Source organism: Adelges cooleyi, unplaced genomic scaffold (genome assembly GCF_023614345.1).
Source record: "Adelges cooleyi isolate 19-005CV unplaced genomic scaffold, UGA_ACOO_1.1 ACOO_flye_CR_arks_rails_tigmint_CR_PRNA_376, whole genome shotgun sequence".
Classification (NCBI taxonomy): Eukaryota; Metazoa; Arthropoda; class Insecta; order Hemiptera; family Adelgidae; genus Adelges; species Adelges cooleyi.
Window position 1 is genome coordinate 12,187,111 of NW_026096053.1, and position 14,027 is coordinate 12,201,137.

General features: G+C 31.9%; 2 protein-coding genes across 3 annotated transcripts; one reads left to right on the forward strand and one right to left on the reverse strand.

Moving 5' to 3' along the window:
- Positions 1-1,218: 1,218 nt before the first annotated feature.
- LOC126841023 (histidine-rich glycoprotein-like) lies at positions 1,219-4,998 on the forward strand. The gene is made up of 3 exons (XM_050577211.1): positions 1,219-1,532; positions 2,989-3,056; positions 3,640-4,998. The coding sequence occupies exons 1-3, from the start codon at positions 1,530-1,532 to the stop codon at positions 4,667-4,669; spliced, it is 1,101 nt and encodes a 366-aa protein (XP_050433168.1). The 5' UTR covers positions 1,219-1,529; the 3' UTR covers positions 4,670-4,998.
- A 412-nt stretch (positions 4,999-5,410) lies between these two features.
- LOC126841020 (protein henna) lies at positions 5,411-11,315 on the reverse strand. 2 transcript variants are annotated; one of them, XM_050577208.1, is made up of 8 exons: positions 11,212-11,315; positions 9,859-9,981; positions 9,096-9,276; positions 8,858-9,020; positions 8,109-8,305; positions 7,130-7,392; positions 6,053-6,282; positions 5,411-5,616 (listed from the first exon to the last, which is right to left on the reverse strand). In XM_050577208.1, the coding sequence occupies exons 1-8, from the start codon at positions 11,245-11,247 to the stop codon at positions 5,457-5,459; spliced, it is 1,353 nt and encodes a 450-aa protein (XP_050433165.1). In that variant the 5' UTR covers positions 11,248-11,315; the 3' UTR covers positions 5,411-5,456. The 2 variants fall into 2 exon arrangements, with proteins under 2 accessions (XP_050433165.1, XP_050433164.1); XM_050577207.1 differs by having other exon boundaries at positions 8,858-9,023.
- Positions 11,316-14,027: the final 2,712 nt, after the last annotated feature.

Consider the following 14,027-nt stretch of genomic DNA (forward strand, 5'->3'; position numbering starts at 1 on the left):
TTTGTTTATAGTTGCAGATAAACGCAATAAATAGCCAGGATAATGCGATTACCTATTATAATTTAAAAAAATAATCCATACCTAACGAATTGTGAAATTACAAGTGAATTAATCAGTTATTATACGCACTACGCAGAGCCGGGATTGAGTACTTTCAGATGGGCCTAATTGATTACCAAATAAATATAAAACCAATCAAATATATTATGATTCTTGTTTTGAAGACTTAGGTGTTGAGGGGAAGAGTGTGAACAAATTACTACAAATTATCCTGTTTTTTTCTTAATTTATGGTCACGAACCGTTTAAGACAATTTAAAACTGTTTTGGTTTCACCTTTTATTCAGGCTTTAGGTTGATGCAGATAAAATTCATTGTGTCTCATATTCTTATACACGCTATAAATATAATTAATAATTATTACTTTTGAAAAATTTACTGTTAAGTTATTTTAAATAATTATAAATAAAAAAACAATGGGTATATATGCATTTTATTAAAACCTAAGCTATGTTCATAGACTAAGATAACATAATATATGTATTTCCTTAAACATAACTAACTGGATGTTATAAATTATTTCTGAAGTATATACCTGTACAATGCCAAACGCCAAGTTTGAATGTAATACAAGGTTTTTTTATTTTGTTAGGGAATTTTAGTTGGGCCACGCAAGTATAATCAAGTACAGAGATCTCAAAAAAAATTTGTTTGTCAGGACGAGTTAATATCTGTTCCGGGATACCGGAACACATGTTAATGATGAAGAACAATTATTTTTGTTGTACCCATGTGTAATTATAACGGTTTGCACTGTACATGCGCGGTAAGATATAATAATATATTGTAAACATATACATATTAGATAACGTACGAGCTGCGAGTAGTGGCAATAAAGAAAAATTCAGTATACACCTAGTTTGAAAACAACACGTTATCAATCGGTTCGGAAATAATAATAATAATAATAATTCCTGTAGGTACGTATTATTATTATTATTATTATTGTCGGCCGTAAATTGCACAATTTCTCGTCTGCAAACGCAAAAACCAATAAAAAAAAATCACCGCACCGCCTCTGAAAAATCTTCAACAAGACAACACTCGACACGATAAAAGAATGTGTCTAAATCTGTACGGCGTTACCGCCGCCAGCCACCGCCGTGTACCACCTACCTGCTGCGCCTGTGACGTAAGCGTACGCTTCCATATCATCCCCCCTAGACCTTTAAACGAACCGGAACACAACTGTCCACATAAAACGGCACGCGCTACCGTAAACCGTGTCCATTGCTACACGTGGTGTTTTACCGTTCGCCGCGCCAAGTCGTTGGTCTTTTTGCGCCCTCTCGCCGTTTCCGAAACCGAATTCAACGTCAGTTTTTTTATACTACTGTTGTAAAAAAATTAATACTCGATACACATTCACTCGGCTAACGAACCGCGCGGTGATATTTTTTTTTATTCGTTCCAAGTTCGTTAATGGTACTTCTCTAACCGCTACAAGAGTGTCGTGCAGCCGCATAGGAGATGGTAAGTCCGTTAACACCGTTTTCCCATACCCGCCATTATACAAAGGCCTACCGAGTCTGGCCGTTTAATCTATCGAATTTTCGTTTACACATCACTTTTATTGTGCTGTTATTAATTTATTCGTTCTATTTATACTTTTTCGTATTATCATGCGTCATCCACCGCATCAAAAATAGTGATCTGCTAAAATAAATTACATTTGGTGGTAAGCGATGTACGTGCTGAGTGGAGTGCAGCTTAATATACAAATTAAAATAACTAAGTCAACGCGTGTAAACGCTCAATACTCAATAAGTAATAAGACACTAGTGACCATATTACTTATCGATCGGTCAACGTTTTCGGTAGATTCTGATTAGATTTGTTTAATCAATTTAAAAGTAGAGTTAAGAAACTAACAACAATATGAATAAAGCTAAATAATTAAATATCACTCGCCAACAATAACATCTTAAACATTTCCAAATAGAAAAACCACAACAGTTAGACGTGTTAAGCTGAATAATGATCATTTATTACACTCTCAGTTAAAACAACATAATAATATTGTCCATTCAGCAATACAACCATAAACACAAAACTATTTTAATATAAATTTTGATTCTTGAAAATATCTACAGTTATTATTTGTAATGCGTTTTCAAAATACTTGCCAGCGTTAAAGTCTTTTTTGTTGGATACGTTTCGGGTTGTTTACTATTTTATTGTACATTTTTTTTTTCATTTCAATATACGTCTATTCCGTCTACACAGTAGAATTATATGTATAAGTTCAAAAGTTGGCAGCTATGTATTTGCAATCTAACTAACTCTTAACAACGAGTAGTACTTATTAGGTACTATACTTTAATAGTATTGCTAACATTTTTTCTATACTTTACGTAAATAAAATAAAATACTACTTTATTTTACTATTTATTACATAAATTCAATATACCTATTATAACAGTTCTAACTCTAATTCCACGTGGATTACATTTTCTTGATTCGTATACAATTAGAAACCATTATAAAAAAAAATCGTTAAATATAAGTCAATATCAAAACTAGGTAACTAATTTAATTGCTCAGGAATTGTTAATCCTTGGAATCCACGAAATAATATCTAAAAACAAAATTATTTTACTTGGTAAATAATGATATTATTTAAAAAGATTTACATTTTTAATACATTTACCCAAACAATTTTTAATTGTATCAAAACTGTCTCAACAGTAAAGTTGTATGCTATTAGTTGGAGTCATCAAAAACCGTATGGGAATTTATATTATTATTATATTGTTTTTTTTTATAAAATTGCCAGCTCCTTCATTCATGATACTTGTTCCAATATGATTCGTTAATATTTATTATTCATTATTAAGTGTTATTCCAATTTATTTAAATTGTTTTTTTTGTATTTGTACCTATTCATTATACGTTAATTAAAATGTGTTTACAATAAATTGTGTTTCAGCTTGTCGGGGCGTATACGTTTGCACTTTTAGCTCTTCTGTGTTTCAGCAAGTCTTTCGGTGAAGAAAGGTGAATCGATTATTGAATTAAAGCGATAAGGAATACATTTAAAACAATTTTAAACAGTATACTGTATAGTACTGACTACTGTACAGTATACTACTAGTATGCGAGTGATTATATTTAAGTGTTACACTTTGTCATTTAAGTTTACATGAAATTGTTTGGAATAAATATTACCTTTATTCGAATTAATGATAATTATATTAACAGTTAATTATCTGAAGTCTCATAATAGGTTCTATTTAGTTTTTTATAATATAATAATTATTTTATTTCAAAGTAATTGGTTTCTATCTACATCCATAGAAGTAGACAAATTTTAAAAATTTAATTTTAATTATTAAATTCAAAATAAACAAAAGTCCACATTTTTTTTTTTGGTAAACTTAATAATGATTCTTCATTTAAATTAAATAAATTATTAAATTACCTTAGCCACATTCCGTTATTACTTATTATAATCATTCGTATACAATTAGTTTCTCATTGTCTTTTAGAAATTGCGGTACATTATTTTTATGGTAGTGTACCTATTAATATTGTAATAATATTATTATTGTATAATATTGTAAGCATTATATTTAAACAGCTATGGAGACTTCCCAACAAACCCAAGTGGTGATTTGGCATCTTATCACCATGCAGGAGGTCACAACACCCACAGCGGCTACGGTGGGCACGGACACCACGGAGGCGGAGGCGGTGGCGGCGGTGGCGGCGGCCACGGCGGCGGCGAACACATCCACAAAGGAGAAGTGATCCATCGGCACGTGCACGAGGGAAAAGTCGAACACATCCACAAGCACGTGGGTCATGCAGAACACGACCATAAGCACGCCGGGCATGCGCACCACGACCATAAGCACACCGGTCACGCCGGCCACGACCATAAGCACCACGGCGCTGCCGAACACAAGCACTCGCACTACGGTAAAGCCGAGCACGGCCACAAGCACGTGGGATCCGGGGCGCATTCGCACAAGCACATCGGCGCTGCTGAACATTCGCACAATCACCACGGAAAGGCGGAGCACTCTCACAACCATCACGGTCAAGCCGAGCACGCCCACAACCATGTGGGACACGCGGAACACGGTCACAAGCACACTGGCCACGCTCAACACGCACACAAGCACCATGGCTCAGCCGGCCACACTCACAAGCATCTCGCTCACGCCAAACACGCTCACGCGCACGGCGGCCACGCCGACCACAACCACAAACATCACGGAGGCGCGGAACACTCGCACGGTCATCACGGCAACTTTGGCCACGGCCATGAACACCACGGCAAATCGCAGCATCATCACTCTCATCAAGCTCAAGCTTCTCACGGTCATAAACACTCGGGACACCACGCGCATAATCATCACCACGGCGTGGACGGCCATGGCGGCGGCGGCGGCGGTGGCGGCGGACACGGTCACGGCGGTTACTTGGTGAAGAGAAACGACGCCGAACAGCTGGCCAATCTACAGACTGAGGGGCTGAGCAAGTTCTACAAGAATGCCGCAGAACCCATTAAGGTCGAGGGTGTACCATTGGAAGAGATGTTTAGCAAAGTCGAAATTGCAGACTACGGTAGTACTAGTACCGGTGTAGTGGAGTTGGAGCGATAAACCACTTCGAACATGTACCTGTCTGCGTTTGCCACAATATCCACATTTTATAATATCTTATTTTAATAATTAGGAACAACTATAATGTTATGTTACATTTTAATAATAGTATTGTTATTGTTATTATAGTTTGTGTTATTATTATATTTTGTTTTGCGTATGCATAAATATTTATGTATCTATTTTACTAGTTATATAAAATATAATATAAATTTATTTTGTTACCAATAGAATATAATGTTATAGAATAAACTCAATAGTGTTTTTTTTTTAAATATAATAATTGTCAGTAACAATCCTGCGATTAATATACTAGGTCAGCTTTTAAACTCGCTTGTCCTCGAAATACCAGTATGGCAATAAATCAACCCATTTTTATTTAAATACCTAGTATATTATATACAAAAATACTATCTATTAGGTGTAATAAATATATATATATATATATTGAATATGTATATATAGGTACAATAAACTAGGTATTTGTAGCGTGAAAGAATTCTATTTTTTTTTTATCAAGAAAACATTGCGCGTTGCCCTCGTTCGGTTTCATTAAACAAAATTAGTCAAGGGTGGTTTTGAGTTGTGCAATATTATAACAGGTGGAAATTGGAGCCAATTAACTGTATTACAATGCGTGGGCCGGTTGTGCAACACACTGTCATTGCTGTGAAAATGTGTCTTTTCCGTTGAATTACTAAAGAAAATAATATAATATAATAATAGTAATAACCTGAATCATTATACTGATATGATATAAATATTTATATAATAAAATAATGGCAGTTTAAATAATTTTGCTCAGCGTGAAACACAGTATCTGAAGTTCGCTGTTGATGTTTTTCACCAGATCTTGGATTTGCAGTTTTGAATCCAAAATCTGTACACTTTGCGTGTATGGATCGTAACGGACTCCGAATTTTCTGGGTATCGTCTTGGAAAATTGTCTGGTGGCCAAAAAAAAAAACGACAATAAGTCAATAGATATCTGGACTAATAATATTTGTACTCACACTACCCACGCAGCAATTAAAAAATATATTATTATACGTATAATAGGTATTTAATTATTAATTTAACGTTTATGGTGATAATATTTTGTCAGAAAAAAAAACGATAAATAAATCAAATTTTTGAAAATAATTACTGAAAAATAGGACCAACTAAATTTTTAATTAAATACTATATATACATTTATCTATACAACTATACATTTATTTAGTTGATTTAACTAGTTATTTAGTTTAGTTGTTCCAAGCTGCAAGCTTACAGTTTTTTGTGTTTCCATTTAAAAAAAAAATGTCCATGCATAATTGAAATGTTTTCTTAAAATAATTATATTGCTGTGTGAGATACATGTTATGCGAGTCTGTTGGCGCTTACATCATCTTGTACTTGACGTCCTCGAAACTCTCGGCCACGAAATACAAAGGCTGGTACTGGGTAATCGGATACTCTTGGTTGCCGGTCACCTCGGGGTCGAAGGGTTTCAGCTGTGGCTTTTCCGACAGACAGTACTCGAGTTCACCGAACGACGATAGCAGTCCGGCCCCATAAGCTTTAATATTACCGTTTTGACGGCACAAACCGAATTCGACGGTGAACCAATAACACTAATATAAAAAAAACAACGAATATATAAAAAAAATGGCAATTTGCGAACATCGGCTAAACTATGTACAAAAATATAGATCTATACACAGTCATCTAGTCATCTGTCAAAATGGAGTTTAGTAATTGGTTAATATATTTTTTAATAAAAACCAAAAAGTAATATTTAACTAAATAGTTGTACAACGATTAATTAACATTAAAATTTAATTGATTAGCGATTGGTTTTGTGTTAATCACTTCATTCGTGTAAGAAATATAGTTTTGCTTACACAAATATGAAAACACACACCTCATATTCTTACTGTGTAATACAAATACACTCAAAAGCTTTCAACTATATACCTATGTTTTTATCGTTAAAAACATACAGTTCTAAAAATTATAGCAAGTCCGAGGAAATTGTTTGATGAAAATCGAAACGACATTTAAGTACATCCATCTACTCGCCAACTCTAGACAAATAAATATAGCGACAACTATAATGATTTTAAATTGATATATATTTTCGGGTCGTACCAACATTTATTGTGTTGTAAAACTAAACTCTAATCGCGAAAAACCGTGCATTTGAAAATAAATTGCAACAATGTGAAACAAACAAATCTTGTATTGTTTTCAGATGATATTATATGTGTAACAGATCGACCGGTGCACAGATAACCCTTTCTATTATAATTTCATGTTCTTATTAAGAGTTAGAAAAAAAAAAAATAATACAATTTGCACGCTAATTTCAACGTTATACAGATGAGGCCCCCCTAACATAACAACTGATTGAAAACAAATTTATATAAACCTGTGCAACCAGCCAAATTGTGTTGACGCGACGGTGTTGCGCATATTTACCGTGGCTAATTTTTTTACGTAGTCGTCGGGTGCGCCAAGCGATGCCAATCCAATTTCTTGAGAAAACTGCGCAAACTCTGGATCAGCAAATAACGGCACGTGACCCAAAAGTTCGTGACACACATCCGGTTCGGGAGTGTACAGGGGTCGGCTGTGATGTCTTATGTACTGTGTGGAATGAAACACCCTGAAAGCCAACCCGGCCAAAAAGTCCCTAGACGAAAGCAAACCCGCCACAGGCCTCAGAGTAAAACCCGTACTGTCTGTTGAAAAAATAGTGTTACTATTATTACTCGAACAGAAAAAAAAGAGATTAAAAAGAGTTGATATCTGCGATATACTATTATAGAATTGAAAAAAACACTGTTAAGCTATTTTTATGATATTATACCGAATTAAATTTTATCCTTACAGCAATAGAAACGTTGATTGAAATATATTTATTACAATTGTTTATATAGTACACTAACATGTGTTTGAAATTTAAATAACGTACAAGAATTATGTTTTATCGATATAGTTTAAAAGAGTTATATAATTTGTACAATAAAAACAAAAACCCGTCTTTAGATAAACTACTAAAGTTAAAAATAATTTGAATGATTTTAGTTTATTTAGAGAAGGTATTTGAGCAATAACTTTTTGTAAAACCATTTTATAACATTTTATTTGATAAAATTTAATTCGAAAAATGTTTCCATCATATTTTTAAGTACTGTAAGTATAATTTTAAAATATTCAATCACTTAACAAAAACATTATATTATAATTAAATCATTTTATTTTAAAGTGAAATTCTAAGATCATGATGGAATTTGAAAAATGTTATCACTTTTTTAGAAAAAAAAAACTTTAAACCTATATTTGCCAAATTCACAAACTGTGAGATTTGACTCCATATTTTGGTGCCTTTTAAACCCAATATATAAACCCACATATAATTGTGAATTTCCCTCTAAAACACTTTTAGACGTTTTACCTTTTAAAAAGTTAGAAATATCTTGAAGCTGAGGTATATTATCTTCTCTAAAACCGCAGTTCTCGATTAGTAATGGGAACACGTGGTTGTATTCCTTGCACGCGTGCGTTGGATATAACTTGACAAGTTCTTTAAATACGGTTCCCCACGTCTTTATTTCTGCTGGTGTGTACTCAATGCGGGGCAGAGGGTCGTCGCTAAAAAAATAACAAAAAAATATTTAAAACCCTTGGAAAGAAAATAGCGGCTCTCGGATGATGGAAATAGATTTTGCATGGTTTTCCATCAGTGTTCTATACTTAAATTATAATATTATAGTCACCCTTGAATTTCATTTAACTATTGATACCTATTTGTATATTAATATATCATAAAATTAGTTAATCGGTTATCACTACCATGACCAGAAGTGTGACTTTTTTTAACTTTTCTACTAGTTGAGCCCCTTTTTCCTCTAGACTCTGTTACAACTACGGTATTCTATCATAATACAATTAACCCATTGTAGTTTCAACAAAAAAACACAGAAACTCACAAAACGATATTTAAATCGCTTGAAATCGTATACAGCAACGGCTGTCGTCAATTGTTGTTATCTCTTGTAATTAGCTCGAGAAACAGAACAGACCAACTTGGGCGCGTATACATATTATTATAACACTTATCGGTTTAGAAATGTCAACCGATCGGCTAATTTTCAACGATATCGCTGCATGTCCAATCGCAATGACTAGACGGAAACGACTTACTGCCTGTAATGGAACGCTATGTCAGCAAAATACTTCCTCCTAGTCCTGTACACCTCATCGGTGAACCCGGGGTGGTCGGACTTCAACTCTGAGCCGTACGACAGGATCTTATTGGCGTACTTGTCCAGGTCCCTGATCCTTTGCGGAAACCACGGGATGTATTCTACTGCAATATTATCGGACGAATTAAATACAACACAACATTATAACTAACAAAAGCAGCTAAAATGTGCTTTACGGTCAGATTTCCCGCCATCGGCTTCAGTGGACACCACCGAGACATAGGCCATGGTCTTCTTCAGCACCTCAACTGCCCCGTTGATATCACCTCCTGACGCACATTCCACGTAGAATTCATAATGATTCGGAATCCTGACCGACGACCGGGACTCGATGTGTAACAAGTTCACATTGAACTCCTAGAACGATAAATGTAATATGTACGTGAGACGTGGCCATTATCATCGCACGCAGAAATATAAGAGAAAGTTGACAAACACGGTAGAATTAGAGCCAGAAAGTTTTTTTGGGAAGCCCGGGGGAAAAAATATTTATTATTACAGGGTTACCAATATTTGGGAGCGGTTAGGGCTGGAAAAACATGAGAGGAAATGAATACTTATGGGCCTATAACCTATACACGAACTGAAACGATCACTAATTAATACACAAATAAGGGTAGGAGGTCAATGCTATAAAGTATTAGAAACCAGTTTTGGAGTAGTAAGTTGATGTTTAATAATTAGACTTTGCCGCTCTTTGATTTATGCGACTCGGCTTTGGCGTTAGTATTTTTACAATAATTTAATAATTAGGTACAAACATTGTGTCAAAATATTGAATGGGCACTGGATGAATGATTTTGCTCCAATATTAAAATTATGAAAAAAATGTTAGTCGTTTAGTAACATTTATAGTGTTATCCCTTTAGGTATTTATATGTTAAACGTTATAAAATGAATGCGTCTTAATTGGCAATAATATAGAATAAACTGGTTTACCTTGAATAGCTTCAAGGCTTCTGCTAATGTCCCGACACCTTCGATCTGAGGTGAAAATATCAGCGTGATTGATTTATTCTCCGCATTTTTCTCTGGGAATGACCCGCTGTGAAGCATAGGTTTCTGAAACATCATCATTAACCATTGATAGAAGATTGACAACTGAGTATATTTATGAAGTTAACAGTTAAAACATTTAAAAACATCACTTAAATGATATTTTAATCCATCGTATTTAAAATCATCATTAAATTAATTATTTGTTTTGGAATTATTTTTCTAAGAATATGTAGGTACGGTCAAGGCTCCCATTTATAGTCTATGTTATTTATTAGACATATTATGTAAGATTTCGATTGGCTTGAACGCTTTGTTTAAAAAAAGGCCTCTTATTATTTATATTTATTGTTTTTTTTTTTTTTAATAATTACTCTGAACTGCTCAACACTGTAAATCTAATATTACACATGTAATTGGGTTGTCAAACCCGTTAAATTCATATAATTAAATAAATAAATTTCGGTTGTAACTACGATTTCTGTCAGTTTACAATATGACCTATGTACTTACCAATTACCATAAGAACTAATGCTGACATTTTCTCCAGTTTAAACACGCGGTGCACACACTAGGTAATATTTACTATGTGTTGAAACTACAATGAAATCACAACTATTATAAATCATTGCGGTATATCTTTGTGCGTGTGTGTTTTTTATCACGGTAGATAATAGATTAAATCAATTTACATGGTAATTATAATAATAAGCAAATGCCACATACCTGCTTTCAAAACACAGTGGCAAGCCGGTATGGGACCAACGCAACGCAGGGAAAGTAGTTGACGAACTCCACATATCACATTAACACGGTTAGGTTAAAAATGTCTTACAATTTTTTTTTTTTTATATAACTTCAAAACCCAATAACATTATTTATTTTACAGTACTTTATGAAGAAGAGTTTGGCAAATATCCATCGATACAATATGTGTGGTATATGTCGAGTATGCTATTATGTAACTTACTTAAGTCCAAGTAAAATACCAAAGGATAAATGGTTATCTCTAAGCTCCAAAATAACATAACTTGTAAATTGATGAAAATCTAATAAATTTAAAACTTATGATTATTGATTTCATCAATCTGGTTTCGATATTCGACTAAGAGTATATTATGTTATTGAAAAAAAAAAATTCTCCCAAATAACCGACACGTTGCATATCGATTCTATACAAAACTATTTGGGTCCCAAAACAATTAATTTTTTTACAGTTCAACCAATAATGTATTAAGCAACGATGTTGAGATGTTTCTAATAAGATTATATTAATACATTAATTTATAGACTTACCCCGTCGTCTTCAATATAAATGTTATTTCCGTTCATTTTGGCTTGAGAGTAGACCGTGTAATACAGACTAAAGAGTAAAACGGTAAAACGAAACAATATTAAAGTTACAGTGTCAAACCTGTTTTCTAACGCATCACTTCAAGCCCCACTTTAGAAATACAGTGACGCAATTCCCATTGGCTTACGTCCATACCACTAAACATATTATAATATACCAATACAATCCAAAGCCGTTTATTACAAAAATGTATATAAATTATTTATTTGGATTTTTTTAAAAATAAAATACTGACAACATAACGAAAACCTGGTTGGATTCTGTAAGTTTAAAATCAATTTCTAATCGAGAATTTTACCAAATAGTATTCATATGATATATAACATATATACATTTATAATATATAACAGTATAACAATTATAGTTATTTGATGTATTCACATTAGTTTAAATCATATTGTACATAATATTACACAATTGTTTAAAATAAAACATTTTTTTTTGTAATAATTAAAACATAAATTTATGTCTAGAACTTAAATAGCAAAACTCGTTTAAGCTATTCGTTTTCAAAAGAAAAAAAACATGTACATTTTTAATTTCTTATCTACACATGTAAGAACCAAACCATATAAAAAAATTTGAAAGTATGTTTCAAGATAACATTTAAGACACTTTCACAATAAATTCTACATAGGTCCACTAATGATAATTAGGTATTATGCTACAACATTAGTAGCAGCGGTATGCATACAAAATTTAGCGATTTCAATTAAAATTTAAAAAAACAACAAATAGTCCTTAAAAATTAAACTATTATAATATTAAACTATATTAAGATAACCACAACTTAAAAAACATAGTTTTGAGAAAATTAAATTAAAACTGCTCCCAAATGCCTAAGGTTTTAAAGCTTTAATTTTAATACTTTGCAATTATTCTTGTTACCCGATGCTTGTTATTTTAATTTTAAGCTACTTAGTTAAATCTAAATCGGACACCAAATATTGAGGTTATGGCGATTTAGCAAAATGTTTTTTAAAAAAAGTTAACAGCCACATTTGGTATTTTGGCAGTTTATCATTTCAAACCAAATATGTTATTCGATATAATGTAGAAGTTTTGTTTTACTTGTTAAATTAATTTAATACCACAACACCAAATGTGGCAGTTTATTCTTTTTTTACGGGTATCTTCCGGTTAAATCTAATGTATTTCGTTAAAACGCCTCAAATCGAAATGAGACAGTATTGATTTCTTATGCATAACTATAAAAAAATATCTAACTACGCAGTATATAAAAATGTTGCAGTATTATTTTGTTTTAACTACAAAAATGTTTTAATTATAATAAATAATAAATAATTGTTACATTACCAATGTAAAATTAATAATTTAGATGCAATACCCTTATAAGTCAGTGTAAAATTATTAAACAAAACCAATAATATAAAACTATTTATTCAAAAATACTAAAACAAATTAGATATTTTTCAGTTAACATATTATTTGCTAGAATCGATAATATATTATTTTGTCGTCATTACGAAAGCTATTTCTAGAATAATAAACATTTAATTTAAATATGAATAATAAATTATATACGCGTATAGTGCAATATATTCATGACCAATAAATGAATATGTATTGCATTAATAAACTTAAATATTTTTCAGTTATTACATAACAATTCATACATAAATATCAAAACTATATATTAACTGTATACAGCTGCAGTAATATCAACAAATATTGCGTGAGATAAATAATTACCCCTACTCTTTTTCTTTCAATGAACATTCAATTCTTAAAGAGATCTGTAAAAAAAAATTATGACGTGCATCATAAAAAAACCAGAGTTTCAGGATGATTACCTTTGAGCCGATGCCAATAATAATAATATAGTAATCAACCAAAGTCAAACAGTTTTTTTTTAAATAACAAGCTACCGCAGTATATTAGTACTTAGGCGGTTTGTATACATTTAATTTTACAGAATATAATTGAATTCCTCAATGGTTAACAGTGACTAATATTGTAATTTGTAAAGGTTGAGTAGGTATATAAATCATATCACTGTTGGAGTCAGTAAATATTTCAATATTCTGTTAGTTGTATATGTAATTGGCCGTCATACGTTACAATATGTGTACGCTTACATAATGTTATCATATTTATTTATCGATATGCAGTCGGAAGCAATTCCAAAAATATATACTTACAGCCGGTACTCAACAAGAAAATATAAAATAAAATATTATTATGTTATCATTATCACTACCCGAGACATGTCAACGTCAACAACTGACATACTTACTGTACAAGTTGTTTTTGGTCTGGCCAATCTCAATGAATTTAATAACTTTAGCAGAGTAATTTGAATTTAAATAAAATTGCATATTTTTAAATATTTAATTAATAACTGTAATTACTTGCAGGAGTGATGAGGATTTTCTATGAGACTGTATTAGTATTTATGTAAATAAACGACGGCTAATGAAGGGAAGTCATGTGATCAATAGTTCCCCCTCATTTGTTCTGTATAATTTATAAAAAACTAAATATTTAAAACAATTACACATCATACTTCGTATACTCCTTATTATTTAAAATAATAAATAATTTTGATTTTCTAAAAAAATCATAACAAAATTAAATTAATAAATTTGTTTACTATTTTCCTACCGTTTCGTTGTAAATTTAATGATATTATAATAACCTATTATTGTGACACGTTTTCTTATGAAACCAAAAAAAATATAATCTTCTTATGACAAATAATAATAATGATAAATAAAAAGGGCTGCTGCAATCATTA

Bases quoted from the DNA above. Each gene is read 5' to 3' on its own strand.
- LOC126841020 (XM_050577207.1), bottom strand. From the start codon at position 11,247: ATGAACGGAAATAACATTTATATTGAAGACGACGGG. The intron at 9,982-11,211 runs GTAAGTCTATAA...ATGATGTTTCAG, and splicing joins TTTATATTGAAGACGACGGG to AAACCTATGCTTCACAGCGG. The intron at 5,617-6,052 runs GTAAGCGCCAAC...TTTGGCCACCAG, and splicing joins GACGTCAAGTACAAGATGAT to ACAATTTTCCAAGACGATAC.
- LOC126841023 (XM_050577211.1), top strand. The intron at 3,057-3,639 runs GTGAATCGATTA...ATATTTAAACAG, and splicing joins AAGTCTTTCGGTGAAGAAAG to CTATGGAGACTTCCCAACAA.